Here is an 18649-nt window from a genome sequence, read left to right as displayed (position 1 = left end):
TTGTGAATCTTAATTTTCGTGTGCTAAATCGTTTTTGATATTAACACATGGAAAAAAAATCATTATACGTTAGGGTGGCTCAAAAATTATTTTGTTGTGACGGTTCAAAAATTTGTTTAAAGAAGTTTTTGTGCGCTGAATTTCTATTTCAATTATAAAAATAGAAATTAACTTTACTACTTATTAGAGTGGCTCAAAAGTAAATATTTTGTCTTTTATAATGATTTTTTTCAAATATTAGTTTGGAATTTATTTTCCATATTGAAACGAATTATTGGACATCTCATTATGCGGCTTCAGAAATGACTATTTTGCTTTTATGGATAATAATTTTGGAATATTTAATTCATTAGTGGGTTACTTGATATGAAAGCTACATTTTCTATCATTTTCAAAATAAACATTTTGAGCGTCTTAGTGGAATGTTTTATTGCATTCACTAATCAACAAGATGGTCAACGATTTTTTTTCGTAGGTGTGTTTTAAGTTACTTAGATTGCTAATTTCATATCTTAAATGAAAATAAATTTAAAACCCTTTTTTCGTGTATATGGTTCATTTAAAAATGGTGTTATTTTATTTGGATAATATCGCATACCCTTAAGCTATATCAGTACTATACAAATTCGGATCAAAATACTCTCACCAAACGGCTAGATCTCAACTGTATTCACTCTATTTGACAGTTATTGCGCAAGTTAGCAAGAAATAGTTCCAGAAACATTTTATAACCTATTTCAGATGGTTAAAATTTTTTACTGATTTTCAAACATTCTTAATGCCTCTACCATTTAAAAAACATACTTCCCACTCGGCTCCTTACTCTTGATCACTAGTTAAACCCTTGTTCATCATGCTCTCAATACTATTTGACAGTTGTGCATGTATTCGTGTCATTATTCTAGCTATAAAGTGATTATTCAAATTCAATATCAGTAATAACCATGCGTCTCCATTCACAGTTTTTTAAAATTTTGACTGCTTATCGCAAGTGTTCGCAAAACTAGCATATACTCATTTTAAAGAGAAAATTAAAAGCTTTCAAACGAGTATAGTGTGATCGCGGGCATTCACGGGCGTCGTTGATGTTATCGCATTAGAAGTTCGAATTCAATAAAAATGTATGACAAACAGTTATCTAAACACTAACTAAACCAACTAGTGACTTATTTTTGGCGATTTTATGATGTAATTTTATCACACGGATAATTTTGGTGAAGTAATGCAATGCATAAAATCAACCAGTTCTTTGAAAAACGAAAATATCCGGATTTAGTTCCTATGGTCAAATTATGCAAAAACACCTGAAATATGCGCTTAAAAAAGCTGCCAAAAATTCATTTTACGTTCAAATCACTTAAAATCTCACAAAAATGTCTCTGATGACTCAGCTGATAGGAGAAAAATACTGGCGAGAATATCGCATAACATTCATATATGGACTTAAGTCCGGGCTCGTCCCACTGTGCACCCCTGGCTGCCACTCCGTTATCAAACTGGACTAGCTGAAGTTGCACAGGGAATCAGTAGATAATTATGCTTAGGGTTAGGAAAACATCTTTCACTGTGCAACTCCCGGTAATTCTAAAGTGTTTATTGATCAAAACCGGCGCCGACCAGGCCCGAACGTAGATCGCGGAAGGAACGTTAGTCCGATACTTGCTTTTGCTAGAGGCCATATATACTACTGCGCGCTCCACAAGTATCACGGGAGAAGGATATTTGTTAGTAACTAGATATCGACCCATTGACTCATAGACAGGGCTTTACTTCCCTTCCGAAGGAAGAATTTTCACCTCCGAAAAATCTCGACGACCTCGGCTGGGATTGAACCCAGACCAACTGGGATGGGTGGCTGTCACGCTTGCCACTCAACCAACTGCGCCTTCATTTAAAATGACTTTAACCATCGATTACCGTTATCTATCATCTTGGACCTTTAACGAGTTCGACCGTTTTCTCCTAACAAAAGAGAAGGCAACTAGTAATACGATTTCTGTATATTTTTGTATTTTGGTAGTACGTCCATCTCTATATCAATTTTTGTGGCAAATTTGATTCTGATGAATAGGCTGTTAGGCTGGCCAAATTTGCTAGAAATATGTAGTATGTGATAAAAATGTTGGATTGATTAGTTCCAGATACATTTCGGAGAAATGTGAGTTAATAAAACGGGCTCTATTATGTATATTATAGCAATATATCTAAATATAACAATGAAGCTGGCTGCATTGCCAACCTCACTAGCTCCCAGTCAAAAAAGGCAAGTTGCGAGCTAACGGGGGGCTATTTGCGAACTCGGATGCGCTAATTGCCCTTCAATTTGCCAGCAAGTTGCTGGCAATTAGGGGCTTTTTTGCCGCTCTACCCGCCCTTAAATCGCCTCCAAATCGCCCAGGGAACGCGCCATTCAATCGCCCCTAATTGCCTAATATGAAAATTACAAAAAATATTTATTTTCGGATTCATTATCTACTCACATAAACTTATCAGTATACTAGGTAATCATCACCAAACTATAGAAAGAATCAATGGTGAAATTGGTATTGCACACCAAAACTTGCCATAATCTGACTTTCTTTAAGACTTTAGATGCTCCACTATACTTACACACGATTTCCCACATTCGTTGGCTAAATGAAGTGCACTAGACAAACAAAATACAAGCGAGAACACGCCAATTATCAAAAAAAAAGCAATTTTAAGCTTAACTCAAACATGTACCGCCATGTTTGACAAATGCAAAAAACAACCAAGTCCATTGCAGCCGCCAGAAAATTTGTCTGAGTATTGAAATTGCCTTTAAATCGCTTTCGCAAATAGCATTTGTTCCTAGGGGCAATTAGCACAGGCGAGTTGAGTCAAACGTCAAACTATTTAATTCGCCTGACCATGTTCGTCCGCATTTTTTTTGACCGGGCTGCATACACTCATCTGTCAACAATTATTCAGCAGGGTACAAGAAAGGCAAGAAAACTAAAAATACAGAGACAACTGCTTCAAGATGAGGAGAAAGAAAGGTTCGGAACATTTGTCTTTTTTAAGTGTATTTGTTTTATACTTGTAAAATTAAGCATGGCCGCTGGGCCCCTGGTAGCAAACATAATCATCCGGACGAACCGAATTCTTTGGCGCACGATGAAAAGAGAGAAAAGGTGGGTTTCACCTCGGATCTTCCGATTCGGTTACAGAAAAGCACACTACGTCATTTGTTTATTCTTTTCTTTTTCATATCCTCCTGATCTATCAGCTTCATCGAAAAAAATGACAACCTCACTCATACAGAGAACAATGTTCCTACCTGTATTCGTCTTGAGTTGTATCGTCTTATCATAGCCTTTACCCTGTATGTATTTATTATCTTGGTCGGAGTTATTTTCATGTCAGTGAGTGTTCATTCATATTCATTTCTGAGTGGTTCACTTCCATTAGCTGAGACCGTGCTAATGAAACTAAACAGGCAGAAACGTCAAATGACCAGAGCCTGTTATTCAATTGAAAGTGAACTCTCAGTGACTCAAACGAAGACGGCAGTAGAACTCAACTGATGTAGTGGTGGTATCCTTACGGTGAAAGACTCGCAGTTTCACTTGAATCGAATATTTTCGTTTAAAATTGATATTTTACCGCACTGATTGTAAGTATAGAAGGAGAACTAAAATGTATACCAAAAGATGTAAATTGAAGTAGCAAAGCAAAGTAAAGCGATGGACAAGCTTATTTTGATCAAAATAAATATTGTGTGTTTCTTCAATTCAAATGTTTAAAAAATTATTTTGAACAAAATGAGTAATTTATTGTAGGCCGGTTAATCAATGACATAAAGTGGCACCATGACTACTACGATTTTTCAAGTAAATTAACTGAATATGAATAAAAAACTTTCGACTTTTTTCAATTCAAATTGTGAAAACCCCACACAAAACACTCGCTTAGTGCTTCCAACCAAAACCGAAATAGTGATTTCAGATCGAAACTATAAAAAATACGTGCTGTCACTTACCTTTATCAGCAGCGAAGCTGGTGATTTATCAATATTGAACTTGGCACGTGATCCAAATACTTCGGGCGCTGACCAGTGCGACGGTTGTCGGGCAATTCTGTCACGTACGTCCACGCTGAATGGATGGCAACCGGGATGGAGAGACAAAATTTCATTCGTTCAATTTTGATCTAGGATCTGTTCCGTACCATCCGTCGGACTATTGCTGTATTTAGCTTTTTGACACACCTACCTGTACAGTGGAATCCCGGCATTGTCTTTGAACCAGAGCACCATGCTGACCTCGGCCAGCGGGACGGTAATTGGGCATTGTAATTCGATACTGCGTCCTTCCACGCCTTCCACGTTGTAAAGCTCTGGAAAATTTCAATATAAAGACATAACGATAGAATGAGGTCAGTACGATTCGGATTTAGTTTTGTGGTTTTTCGGATTGCGGAGGAATCCAGCCAGATGGAGCGGTCAGACTATACAGAGAGCATTCTGTAGGAACATTTTGTTTTTGCAAAGTTATGAAATTCCGGAATTAGGTTTTGGAATCAGAACCACGCGGGATAAATGCCGAATATGCTAGTCCGTGTGAGATTTATCACTGCTGGATGTGGTTGGTCAATGTGGAGCGCCATGCTAACATCTATGATATAGGACTAGTCAGGCACGTAGCCAGAGGGGGGGGCTAGGGGGCTAAAGCCCCTCCCGAAATTTTTCAAAAATGAATTTCAAAAACCGGCGATGTTTAACAAAATTTGTTGCTCATTTGGTTTGAACAAATCTTTGAGAAAAAGTTGAAGAAGGCTATTTCTAACCACCAAAGGCAATGGTCACGAAATTCAGTCACTTTATGCTTTTGCTCGAGCCAGTGCGACGCGAACGATAAAAATAGTAACTTTTATATTGTGTGTCTTGCCTAAAGAATAAAAGAAACTGTTACTATAATTGTTGCTGTAGTAATCTGTCGAGAAGCAAGAAGTGGTGCTCCAGTCAAATACGGTGATTATAAAATTATTGATGATTCGCTTAGGACCGAGTATTCATAATGTGGAACATTTCCTGAAGGTGTAAATGGAGGTTGGACTTTCGGAAGCGAGTTCTACCATGTCAGGCATTTAGCGCTCAACAAATTAGCCCAGATGAAACCATTCATTTCGAACAACTTAAAACACATGGTTGAAAGTGACAATGCTATAATTAAGATCCTCCTATATATGGACGATGAGAACATCAATGTTCCGCTACAAGATCGGATATCGCTTACTCGCAGATTAATGTCATATTTGGGAGAAATGGAATCCATTTGGAAGGATAATTATTGAGAGCGAGAAGCAAGGAACAAATCAGACATTCGCAAACATAAAGGCAAAATTGACGAATTGACATAAAGTTTTGCAAAAGTTTCACAGGAAACGGATAATCTGCTGTGATTTGAAAACAGACAACTCTAAAAGAAAGCCTCTTTTGAAAATTAGATGTAAGTGCGATGTGTTCTCTTTCATGTGTCGGAAGCAAGTGATGCTGAAATTATTAAGCTCACTTGTGTTTATAGTTTCTAGTTATTTTGGTGGTGATATATTTACCTAATTTTACGTAAATTAGAAGCATTCAGAATCAGTGCTAAGTAATTTTCTTTCGATTAGTGAACAAGTTCTGAGCAGTTTCGCTCAGTAGATTAAATTCTGGGTAGTTTTCATTAGTATATTAAATCATTGAAATATATATTTTACATTGTCCAAAAACCCATGAAATCCGAAATAATACCTTCAAATGTTCAAATATAATATTTACTTAATCTAGGTAATCTTCTCAAGTTCCAACGGTTTTGCAAAATTCTGAACGTCAATGAGTTAATGATCTTATTCTTGCATTGTAGTGGAATCAGTAGTTTTTTGCACTCACTTTACATTTTGACTTTTACTATAGTTTCAGGGATCTAGGAAAATCAGTCTACGATATTTTTAATTCGTAAGTCCAATGATATGAAAGTATCTAAAAAGAATCTACTTAAATAAATAAATAGATAGTTATTCTCAGTTGCCTGATAATATTGTCGAAGATAGCGTTTAACCCATTCCCCACGAGAGTCAAATGAAAAAACATGTGTTTTTCTCAGGATTATAATTACGCATACTTCGGATGAAGTCACAGAACTAGTAATAGTAGCCTGATCATGAAAATAGGAGTTGAAGTCCACTTTGTTCGGACATTCTTTGCAACGGTAAACTTGGATTTCACACTGATATATTCCTATCCATGGGGACAACCTTAACGTTGGTTTCGTTCTCCTGATTACCGAATGCGTGTAAAGTTTCGTTAGGCGGGTTTTTGGATATTTTTGTACTCATTCCAATTTAGCGTCTTCTACACCTTGTAAACGTGTAGTCTAGAATGCGTAGCATTTTCAATCAGCCCTAAATACTTTGATCTCTTGATGAATCTTGAGAGAAATTTCTAACTTATAAACTTATAATAATCAAATTTAATTCGTCGATGCACTATAGCTTTTCTTGTAACAGACAACATATTTTTAGGGTTTTTAGTGTCTATTGTCTTAGTTATGGAATTGTTTTCACTAAGAACATTTCATAATTACATTCAGTTTACTGTGACTATCTCAAGTCATCAGAATTTATACATTTATGCAATAATTTTCAAGCCCCTCCCGAAACAAAATCCTGGCTACGGGCCTGGGACTAGTGTGTGTGTGCGTATTTTTCAAATTCCCTATCGACCGTAGACAATAGCGTTCAGCAATCAGCATAGTTATAATCACATTTCGCGAACACATCCGCCCAGACCGCTTTTCATTTCGAATCAATATCCGTCGAGCAATCTGCCATATCTCGTGTCCACAGCAAGCGAAATGATGGCGACTGAAGTTTAGCCATCATTAAATAGGGGTGGCCGTTTATACAAAGCACTGCTAAAATTCCATTTTATATTTTTAAATTGGCAGCACTTAATAAAAACGAATATTTTTACTTTAGACATTCAGTCGTAAATTTATTTATTACCAGACACTATCTTCTAGTATGCATGCGATTCTTTTCAAAACATGAAAGCGGCTCGATTAAAGCTTACGTACCCTCAGATAAGTTGGTCGGGCCGAACCGAACATCCCTCTTCCATTTTGCATTCTTGTTTGCACTGGAAAACTACTGGTACTGGTGATCTGTGATTATACAACGTGAACCTTCACCGTGACTGAAGGAGTGATTGCATGGGTTTTGAAAGGAATTCCCAGCTGAATGGTATCTGGTCGCTTCAACTGCAACAATTCGGGATCGAATAGATGGGTCTAACCGCACTAGCTGTGCTGGGTGACCAACACGTGTTCGATGTTTGCAACCGATTAGGATGTTATATCACACCGTTTTTGTAGGATTTGGACATTTAGAATCTGCATATAAAACGCGATACAGGTCACTGCAGATTAGTTCCGATGTTTTACCTTCCTCCAAGTATCGTATAATTAATAGAAGACTCAACAATCGATTTAGTTCGACGAGTTAAATATAAACGTAAATTCATTGAGACAATTTTGCTTTTTCGTCGAATTGTTGGTCGAAATGCTTTTGATTTTGCGGTACTTCTGATACAATTTTTGTCTCTATCCAGAAACCATATCACAACAGACGAAATCAAAAAGTAACTGGTAACTGGATAAATCAATAAATTTGTTAGTACAATGTACACTGTTTAATCTAGCTGGTCCGACCGACAGTGAGATCTCGAATCGATGGCGCGATGGCATGCAGCCAAGCACGTAGCCAGAAAAAAGTATCGGAGGGGCCCAAAAGTATTAAAGTAAAATATCGGTTTACAAAACATCTGCCAGAAACTATGTTTCGATGCACACTGAAATCTTTGTTACACGATTTTCATGCAGTTTTTATGTGATTGTTTTATGCAAAGTTTCCAAGTTATACGGGTTTTTAGGCGAAACCATCGATGTCCGAACCATCGTTTTTAGTTTAGCTATTTGAACGCGACAAAGCAGGATCCAGCCGAATGACATAAAAATATGCTAAATGAATTCCTGCAGATTAAATTTATTATGCCAAATTTTCGTTATGCCCATATGCAAGGGAATAAGCTGCGGCAGCTCCTAAATGTTGATCGTAAAATAGTCCAAAATGCGCTTACCGTCGTGCGGGGCTACTTTGGATATGTGCGGCTACTTTGCACACTTTAGTTTTTCAATATTTACTAACAGACGCGTTTTTATTAGTTTTACTATACCTTTGACATTTGTACAGCCATGTCTTTTAAACATGTTGCATATGCCTTTTGTCATTTTTCTTAACACTGTTTACCAAAACAAACAAAACACTTCAAGGGTCGATAAAAGTGATTGGAGGCTCGTAAAATAAGACTGCTTAACAAAACAGACAATCTTAAGTGTACCGAGACCACATACTGTTTTTCGGAAAGATGAAAAATTGCGTTTTCGTTTGTCTCTAGTATGTAAGGATCGGTTTTTATAAGCATTTGAAGATTTTTGTGTCTATAAAAAAATGTTTTTAACCCTAGAACGTTGCACTGGGGTACAAATGTACCCCACGCCTTCTTTGGAGCCGTGTGAAAACGAGAATTCGGCATTTACCGACGAACCTAACCATAATTCAATTTAAAGTTCCTAGTAAGAGTAGAAAAAGGTGGTATAGCCAGTGTGCTTATAGCCTTCGTGAAAGCAGGTGTCAAAGTTGGCGTGGGGTACATGTGTACCCCAGTGTACGGTTGACGTTAGTGTTTCGTCAGGTTTCGTGCTGTCAGTGGAAATGTGATTCGTGAAAATACCAGTTTAAATACTGGTTGTTTTACTACGTAAGTAATAATTAGTTTTATATAATCGTTTTTAATCATTTACTCAATTAAGTTAATTTAATTTTGAAGCGGAAAAAAATCGTTCTCATTCTTGCTGACTTTTATTGTTTTATTTTTCATTTTTATAGTTTTTCAGAGCAATGGCTCGCAAGTATAATTTGCGCACAATAACTGCTGTAACGGTAATGTTGTGTGTTACCAATGTATTACAGATCAGAAATATTTTTTTCATTTTAATTTCCACCCCATTTCGCGGTATTTTCCAAAACCAAACGATTTTTAAAATCTCACTTTTCCAAATAATTGCACTTTTTCAAAAATATTGAAATTCCATTTTATAAAGCTTCAAGACCATTCTTTTAACTTTTAGAATCATTTGATATTTTTCATATCGGTTGAAAATTCGCAAAGTTAGGGTATTTTTGTGAAAAAAGTCCAAACCGCGATTTTTCTTTTATTTTTTGTTCAAATCAATTTATGTATCATTGATTCAATAAATTCCGTAGTTTCACTTACACAGCTGTTTTCGCAATTAAAAAACGAAGGAAATGACGTATTATACATTTCTTTTGTTTGCATTTTTACCTGTGAAAATTACGATCAAATACGTGGGGTACGTTTGTACCCAGTGCAACATTCTAGGGTGGAAAACGCAAGTGCAACGTTCTAGGGTTAATATCATTATCAACAAATTTACCGAAGATACCAAGCCTCTAAACAATGTTTTGAGTTTATTCTCCTTAATTATGCCCAAGAGAATTAATTTCCAAAATTGTTTTTTTCAAGAGTTGCTCTGTATTATGTTGTATAATTTCTTTGAAGACATTGAACCTCCAAAGTTGGTGGTTGCAAAATAATGTGATCTCGGCCGTGAAAAAATTGGTTTCGAACCTTTATTTCAGAATTCTTGACATAAAAAGTGCATAACTTGAGAACGTGGCCTTGTGTACTAATTACACCATCAATTTAGCACTCAAGTATACGTCACAAGTAGCCCCTTATTCCACTTTTTTATTTTGCGAAATTTTCAATCCCACCGTGTGGATATTTTTATAATTGATAATTCAAAAAATCTTTAAATGCTCTTAAAAACCTATTCTGACATACTAGAGATAAACTGATATTGCCATTTTTCACTATTTTCCTTTTTTTCTATACGGCAAAACAATATGCAGTCTCAACCCACTCAAGTTTTTCTGCCAAGTAACGTTGTAAATGTTAAATTAAAATGAATCCCTTATTTTAGAAAATGCGATAAATGCGTGATGCTTTATTGTTGAAAAAACTTCTGATATATAGTATAAATTAATGATATTTCAATGAAAGTAATTAAAAAATTGGTTAATTTTTATTTTATATCGAATCCAAGAAGTGTCCAAAATTGAAAAATTAATGAAAAGTGCGCAAAGATACCCCGCACGACGGTACTGATAAATAACCATAAATAACATACCAAGCGAAAGGGGTTGAAAAAGTGTCACAGTGAGTCATTAGATGCGCGAGCTACGAACGCACAATGATAGTGGAACTGTTAAGGTTCAAGTTACCTTTTTTAAGCATGTGTTAGAAATGAACGCTTGGTAGTGTGCGTAGAAAAATTTGTGTTCAGCTTTGCCACCGGATTATCCATTTAAACCTTTTTTAAACTCTAAAAGAAGAATATCAGTCGATTTATTAGATCATCACGATTCAATTCATGCAAAATACCTGCTGGAAAAACCATCGGCTTAGCTGGATGGTGCTTTTGAAAAAGTGGCTGTGGTTTTTTCATTGCGCAGTTGTGTTGCGTACCCCAGCTCGGTGTGGTAGTGTGATAAAAAATCACAGCCACTTTTTCAAAAGCACCATCCAGCTAAGCCGATGGTTTTTCCAGCAGGTATTTTGCATGAATTGAATCGTGATGATCTAATAAATCGACTGATATTCTTCTTTTAGAGTTTTTAAAAGGTTTAAATAGATAATCTGGTGGCAAAGCTGAACACAATTTTTCTTACGCATACTACCAAGCCTTGAGGTAACTTGAGCCTTAAGAGCAGCTTAGAATCTTTGCTCGCGAACTTTATTTACATGGCAACGGAGAGCTGAGTGTTTTTAGGGGAATTGTGGGTAAAATAAACAGGGGGTAAAATGAACAGGTAGCAAAATCAAGTCAATGTCAGTTAAATTTAGAATAAACTTCACAGAAACGTGACCTGCCAGGTATTCAAAGGATATATAATTTCTTTTGATAAAAAGCTGTCGAAGGTAAAATAAATATGATGAAAACCAAAATTGGCATTCATGTTTGTCGCTGATGTTAAATTCGGCATATTGAATATAAGGTCTTTTGTGGTGAAATTGAATTTTATTATGAAAATTGTGTTACATGACAGTAGTTGAACCTCTTGCAGATATTTCACAGCAATAAGTAGGGATTAGGACCAATTGGCTCAATCGGAACGGCTGTTTGAAAATAAAATGTCTTAGGGGGTAAAATGAACAGGTTGTAGTGGGGGTAATATGAACCATCTTGCTGCTCCAAGTACCAAGCCTCAAAATTAAGCGCTAAGTTCTAATTGCTATATCTTCACTGTTCTCCAACAGATCCTTAAAGTTTGAACATCTATGGATAACCCCAAGGTTGTAGATGTGATTCGATGTCACAGAATTGTAAATTGGTTAGTATTACATGAAAAATTAATTTTTCCGTAACAAGTTTTTTAGTTTGCAAAATGCCCTGTGTGTATGCCGCTGGGACATCAGCATTGCTCGGAAGATGCTTTTCAATGCTAAGCATTGCATACATACAGAACATTTTGCAGGTCACTAGAAGGTGTTCATTTTACCACCAACACATGTTCATTTTACCCACACGCTATGTGTTTATGTCGAAGTATTTTCATCAAATATGTACAAAACATGTCTAACAAGAAACATATAAGGTGATTGTAGTATCTCAATCACTTATTAGTTAGAAAATAATGACTTTGCTTAACGTGTTCATTTTACCACCAGTTCCTCTACCATTCGATTCAGTTCGTCGAGTTCGGCAAATGTCTGTGTGTTTCTTTTTTTATTAAAGTAAAGCAAAAAAGTTCCAAAAAAGCACTAAGAATGCAGGAAAAACAATGTAGGGGAGATCCTGGAGGGTTGAAACAATTTTTTGTTTTTGTTAGATAAATCGACAAAAACTGTCATTCGATGATTTATTTTTAAATTTCTTACTTCTGGTTATGCTATGTCAAATTACATCAGGATAACGGGTACAAACCAATAACAAAGCATAAATATATTGATTTTTGTAACACCGACGGAGAGTTCCCCGGCGAAGGAAGCTCTCCCGATACCGATTCTTCTTTGGTTTTAGCACCACAACTACTTGAGCCCTTTGGCTCCCTGTCCGGTGCCATTTAGCATCGCAATTCCTTCGAGCCCTTTGGTTCCCCTTTCGTTCTTTTTCGCTCCACTTCGCCGATGAGCCATTCAGCTCCCGCTTTTTCTTTTTTTAGGCGAACTACACGGTTTAGTCCCCGACAATGGATCTAGTCTACGCTGACGAAGAATTCCCCGGCGAGAGAGGTTCTCCCGAAACCGAGCGGTAGATTTCCTCCGATACCGTTGTTCGTTTCCGTGAGCCATTTAGCTCCCCGCTTCGTCACGATCTACTCGATCTAGTTCCTGGCGGTGGACATAGCCTACTTAACGAGCCAGCCACTAGGTGCTGAGGTCCATCCAGCGATTCCGGGTGGAGCGTAGCTTCCGGTTCACTGCCGCCCCAACGACCCACTACTAGTTGTACGACGCGGTCTACCCGGTCTAATCCTCGGCGGTGGATCTAGCCTACTCACGAGCTACCCGGTAGGGTGTCGAGATTGGTCCGGTAATTCCGGTGAAGTCTGACGTCCGGTTCACCGGCACACCGACGACCCAAACCCGGTGTTACGTCGCGTACCACTCAACTGGTTCCCGGCTGTGGACCCAGTCTACATCGTCGAAGGGTTCCCCGGCGGCGGAATTTCTCTAGCAACCCTATTTGGGGCTACACAGCTACTTTCTAGCCAATGGCGCTACTTTGTTGGTCCCTGCGTCACTCCCTCTACACCAGACATACCCCTACGAACTTCTTCGAATCTAAGGCATTCGAAGACCACGTGTTCCTGTGTCTTTTGCACGTTCGCACACTCCGTGCAAAGGGGTGGTGAAGCATGTCGAAACCGATGCAAGTATTTCCGGTAGCATCCGCGCCCGGACAAAAACAGCGTCAAATGGAAGTTCACTTCTCCATGCTTCCGCGTTGTCCCACTCCTGCTTACATTTTGCCAACGAGTTTTTCGCAGGCGTAATCGATGTGGTTATTGAAACTCAACCAGTCGTCGATCATCACTCCCAATTGCTTCAGTGCACTCTTCGTGGCAAGCACGTGCCCTCCGACGTCGATCTGCATCCACTGAACCGCTTTGCAGTTGCTGACCAACAACACCTCTACCTTGTGGTGAGCTATTTGCTGCTTGACATCGTTCATCCAGATCTCGATCGCGTCTATTGTTTCCGTCACCAACACCTCCACTTCTTCAAGTGTCTCACCAATCACCGTTAGTGACACGTCGTTCGTGAAACCCATAATTTTCACTTTCCTGGGCAGCCATAGTGCTAAGACCCCATCCTACATCCCGTTCCAAAGAGTTTGACCGAGAAGGGAGCCCTGAGTAACGCTCGCTGGGCCTCGCATTGACTTCTGCCCTTCGTTCGTCTCGTACAGCAGCACTCTGCTCTGGAAGAAGCTCTTCAGGATATGGCATAGATAGTCGGTAACTTGCATTCTGTGCCAGCTTCCCAGCTGGCGTTGTAAAATACATTCTTCACATCTATCGTGACCATAGCGCAGTATCGATCTCCGCTTCGCTTCTGTTTAGATGCCTTATCAGCGTTCTCGAGCACTGCCCATATTGCATCCACTGTCCATGCTCCTTAACGGAATCCGAACTGCATCTTGGACAGTCCGCGCTCACCTTCCGTGAATTTCGTCAACTTGTTAAGGATGATCCATTCCAGGAGTTTTCCGAGTGTATTCAGCAGACATACGAGTTTGTACGAGGCCGGGTCGCCCAGTAGCTTCCCTGGATTCGGCAATAACACCAGTTTATGGATCTTCCACATTTCGGGAAAGTTTAGACACTTCTGCAGCACCATCCTGAACATGTCTTTACATGCCAGGATCGCAGCTTTCGGCACCACGTTTGGTATTCCATCTGGACAGGGTTCTTTGATTCCAGGCGCTTCGATGCTTCTGCGAGCTCGTCGTTGGTCACTTGCCGATCGTTCGCGTTTTCTCTTTATTAATCGCCGTACTGTGTTGGTGGCCAGATAGTTGGGTCGTGCTTCGGGAAAAGACTCTCGATGATACTTCGCTACAGTTTCCTGCATGATACACACTCTTGTGTTGGTTACTCTACTGCCCCATTCCACAGCCCAGGCGTTGAAGTCCAGGTATGGGAAAAATGCATTCGAAATTCATTCATCTGTATTCATCTTCTGATACATCTCATGCTACCAACCGTTGTGTTTGTCTCACGAAGTAAACGCCAAGAAGTATACACTGAGCTTGTCGCAAAGCTCATTAGCGATAGCAGCTGTGCGGCACTCAATTGACTCCCGTTCGTTCTAAGTCGGAGAGCCTCTCATTCACTCAATATTTTCTAGGAATGATGTTTGGATGTGAGTGAATCAGATTGGAATATTATTGTTTTGGTTTGCGTGCCACTCGATGAGTCTAATTTTGATTCAATCATCATATCCAATCATTGAATCGTTCAATCGGTTCTCTATCCTTTGTAGAGGTAATATATGGGTAGAAGTGTAAAGGTAAAATAGCTCAAGATGCAGGATTTTTAATTTTTACATACGCAAGCTTATCGTTTAACGGCTAGCGTGACCTACAAGTTACTGACTTTATTTCTTCTGTATCATGTTGAAGTACTTTTTACTATTTCAGTAGGGGAACCGGGGGCAAGTCCGACACCCTAAGCGCAATCATTTTTCTAAAATACCACGAAGCTCCAAAAATTGTATATTCTGTGCATAATCCTTGTTTAGATGGTTCTTAACAAGATATAATTTTTTCAGTGTTTCAAAAAATTGGATTCATTAAAAATTATTGGTTGCCAAAAGGAGAAAAATAACATTTTAAAAACGCTGCGGGTAAGATCGACACCCCGAAGTGGCAAGAGCGACACCCTTGTTAGCTTTCTTTTTGTCCAATTTTTTCATTAAAAATGTGTTGTATATGTGTGATAAAGTGTAATTATGTGTATATGAGTATGTGTGATGCAAATGCATGCTTTCTGGAATATCATCGCGTAGCAAGAGGAAAAGCATACGAATGTGTGGTGTGAATAAATAATGTTCAACACTTGGTTTTCCCCATTAATCTTTTCTAGCTTTATTACCGCTTGTGAAGCCATTCTAAGAAGTAAGATCCGTTCTGCAAGAAGAATATATCCCCTGTTACTAAGATTCATTCACTTATAAGTAACATACCCTTTTGTAGTGAGCTATCCGGTTCGTGTTATGATTTTTCGGAGCTCTGTTGATCAACAATCCGGCAGAATAGATTAGAATGTGCGGCAAAATACTGGTAATTTTCAAAGCTTTTGTGCTGTTAAAACCTTAAAATGTTTCAACTAAAAATAACATCCAAGTGCGCATCAACTTTTCTTTCGCATATTTTGTTTATTTTGTGACGTTGGATGAATCTATATGGCATATATGTGTCTCGAAATACTCAAAATAATCGTACTAATGATATCCTGTTATTATTGTATGATTTAAAATTTGATATCTGGGAAAAGTTATGGGGTGTCGGGCTTACCCACGGTGTCGGACTTGCCCCCGATTCCCCTATTCATTAATCTATCTTTTGTGCAGTTAAAATATTATCGTTACAGTTGAAAACTGGAAAATCCTATCAGGTACAATTTTTTTCTCTTTTGTTCAATGCTAATTCACGACGTCGGGAGTAGTGTGTTCCATTGCTAAAAACAAAAGAAAATACGATTGTGTCTGGTTGGATTTTCCAGTTTTCAACTACAACCACAATATTAAACAATGGATTTGGATATCATGATGCACATGACATTCAAGGTTATAAAGTTCAAAAATAGTGTACGAGGTGTTATAACGACCAAAGGGTAAATTTGAAAAAAAAATGCATCAAAACATCTAAAATGATCCCAACGGAACATACCTGTAAATACTAATAAATCCTAGTCAAACCAGCCAAAATCAGTTTTAAATGAAGCAATGAGCCGCGATCGGTTGTTTTATTTGATTCGAAATTCTGAATGTGCTTTACTGGAATGAAATCAGCTTCTTCGGTAACTACCGATCGAGCCAACCCCATATAGTTTAAAAACTCTTTAATCGCGTATAAACACCCTTAATTGCTAAATTAGACAATATCTTTTGACAAACTGAGTTTTATTGGATTCTGAGATGATTATGACTTTCATCGGTTTAGCTTTCGATAAAAATACACTAAAAAAATCAGTTTGGACCAGTGGTGCAAATTTTCATTTTCAAATGCCAACTTTCAGCTTAATCAAACCCAACCATGGTTCAAATTCAAAGCCTCCCTTAATCATTCACTTTCAAGTTGATGGGATTTTCATAACCAAACCGTTCGTCTTCATTTCAAATTGATGCTTTTTTATTCACCAACCAAAGTTGTCATCTGCTCTGTAGAGGCCAGTTTAGGTTAAATGTTGACATATTTTGCCTTTTCAAGCTTACATGAACAGTAAGAAGTATGCTCAGAGTACTTTTGCTGGAAAACCCGAGTCAATATCCCAGTACAGAGATATTCACAGGGTCAATGAAATCGAAAATGAATGGCAAATGACTGAGCAGCTCGGCTGTTTGAATGAATGATGAATAGAAAAAACTGCGAATTGAACATAGTAGGGCATGATTTGAGATTTGTTCTTCCTTCAAGTTCAAAACAACCTGGTAAAAATTTGCAGCTCTGGTTTGGACAAGGAAAAGTTTGTTTCAAATAACTTTATTTTTCTTGAAAGTGACCAACTAATGACTAATTTTGCGAAAATAACTCCTCCAACATTTTTTTTGTAGGATTTATCATTTTTAGACAATAGCCATTTGAAAAAATTGGTTAAAAAAGTTTGACCCTCTCAAAAGCTTGTCTAGATCATTTTTGGAAAAACAAAGTATGCAAAGTGGCTTTTTGTTACAAATTTCTCATGTACAGAAAGTTTCATTAAAATCTGAGAGGGAGCTGCCAACATTTGTTCGAGTTGGCGCGAAATTCGTCATATTATGAATGGATATGTCATAAAAGATGGATGAACTGACCTGACCATTAAAACGTTTCTGTTGGAAAAGCCTTTGCACTCCGTAACACAATTAAAACTACTTTTAGAAAAATACTAAAACAAGGTGGTCTAATTCTTAAGGCTCAATATCATCAATATCAAGTATATCATGTAAAGCTTTTTTTTCTCGGCTTGCTTTTTTCATTGTAGGACTTGTCGACTCTCCAAAACAAGGTTATTGGATGCGTGGTACGCAGTTTTTAAACACACTCTTTTATTTTTACGAGCACTACATTCATTTACTTTCACACATAAATAACGAGCATAATCCATAACAATAAATCAAGGAGTTAACATGATTTTGTGAAAAAAAATTTTTGGCTTGCAGTAGCCCCCTTGTGGGGGTGACTTTACGCCAATTTTAGCTGCTCTTTAGAATTCACGTTCAATCTTGATTTTCCAAAAGTTCTTTTCAATGACTTTGGAGGTACTTGTGCCATATGTAAAACATCGAACAGTTTCAAATTTGAAGTTGCGTGATCGTAGTTCTTGAGTGTAATGTACAAAACGTTCTATTTTTGGCGTAAAGTAATCACCGATGACGGTATTTCAAAACCCACTCGTCAAACTCGTTCCAAAAACAAAGATAATTACAAAAATATTGATATCCGTCATTGGATAACTAGTTATGAACGACGAACTAGTTATGAAAAAAAAAGTTCAACAGACGTATTTTTGGAGTCAATACGTTTTTATGTACAACGTATCCAACACTTAAATTTATTTAGCGCAGCTCTGTCTACAAATCAATATAGTCTTAACAATAGCAAAACAAACTTTAATTTCGTTTTTACTCTTAATTTACTATAATAAACAGCTGTGCGATTGCTACTACGAAGGGTGAGGAAATTACGCTCCTTAGCGGTATAATGCATTTGTTTATATAAACATCGCGTTTATTATGTCATATGTCACAGACACAGTATTCAAACTGTGCTATATTTTCATGTAATTTCCCGGCTTATAATCCACTAAAAGGCTTCCGAGCCGAACAAGAAGTTTAAAGAAAAATCTAATTCCTACAGCTCTGCGTAAACGATATGTACAGCGCCTCATACTTATTATTGGAATTACATACAAGGAACCCTCTGAATGAGTCAACAAATGCATTCGATGAGTGAGCGAATTTTGATTCATCCAGAATTGAAGTCCTGCCTGTTTGCTGACGTTCGGTTCGTTTCAAGTATTTTTTTAACCACTCACTTACATAGTGCGTTCGCTGACCGTTCGGAGTGCACAAACATGGTGGTGGAGAGAGGATTCATCGCATTCTCTCATGGTTCGTTGCTCCATGCTCACTATGATGATTGTGTGCGGCTGAACCAAGGATGAATGGCTATCAGATGCAATCAAACGAATGAGTGAATTTTCCCATGCCTGTTGAAGTCATCAACAATGATTACCTGCTTCCATATAAGCATAAGCATAAGAGATCGCCCGTAGTTGCTACTCCGTTATT

General features: G+C 37.8%; 1 protein-coding gene across 1 annotated transcript in view; it reads right to left on the bottom strand.

The window, feature by feature from the left end:
- Positions 1-18649, bottom strand: part of LOC131682056 (hemicentin-2-like) — a 297123-nt gene that overhangs the window by 120969 nt on the left and 157505 nt on the right. The window contains exons 3-4 of the mRNA XM_058963228.1: positions 4236-4359; positions 4004-4118 (exon numbers count right to left, since the gene is read on the bottom strand). Coding sequence (XP_058819211.1) covers positions 4004-4118; positions 4236-4359 — 239 coding nt within the window. The remainder of the gene's footprint in view (positions 1-4003; positions 4119-4235; positions 4360-18649) is intronic.

Source organism: Topomyia yanbarensis, chromosome 2 (genome assembly GCF_030247195.1).
Source record: "Topomyia yanbarensis strain Yona2022 chromosome 2, ASM3024719v1, whole genome shotgun sequence".
NCBI lineage: Eukaryota > Metazoa > Arthropoda > Insecta > Diptera > Culicidae > Topomyia > Topomyia yanbarensis.
This window is presented reverse-complemented; position numbering and strand designations above follow the sequence as displayed.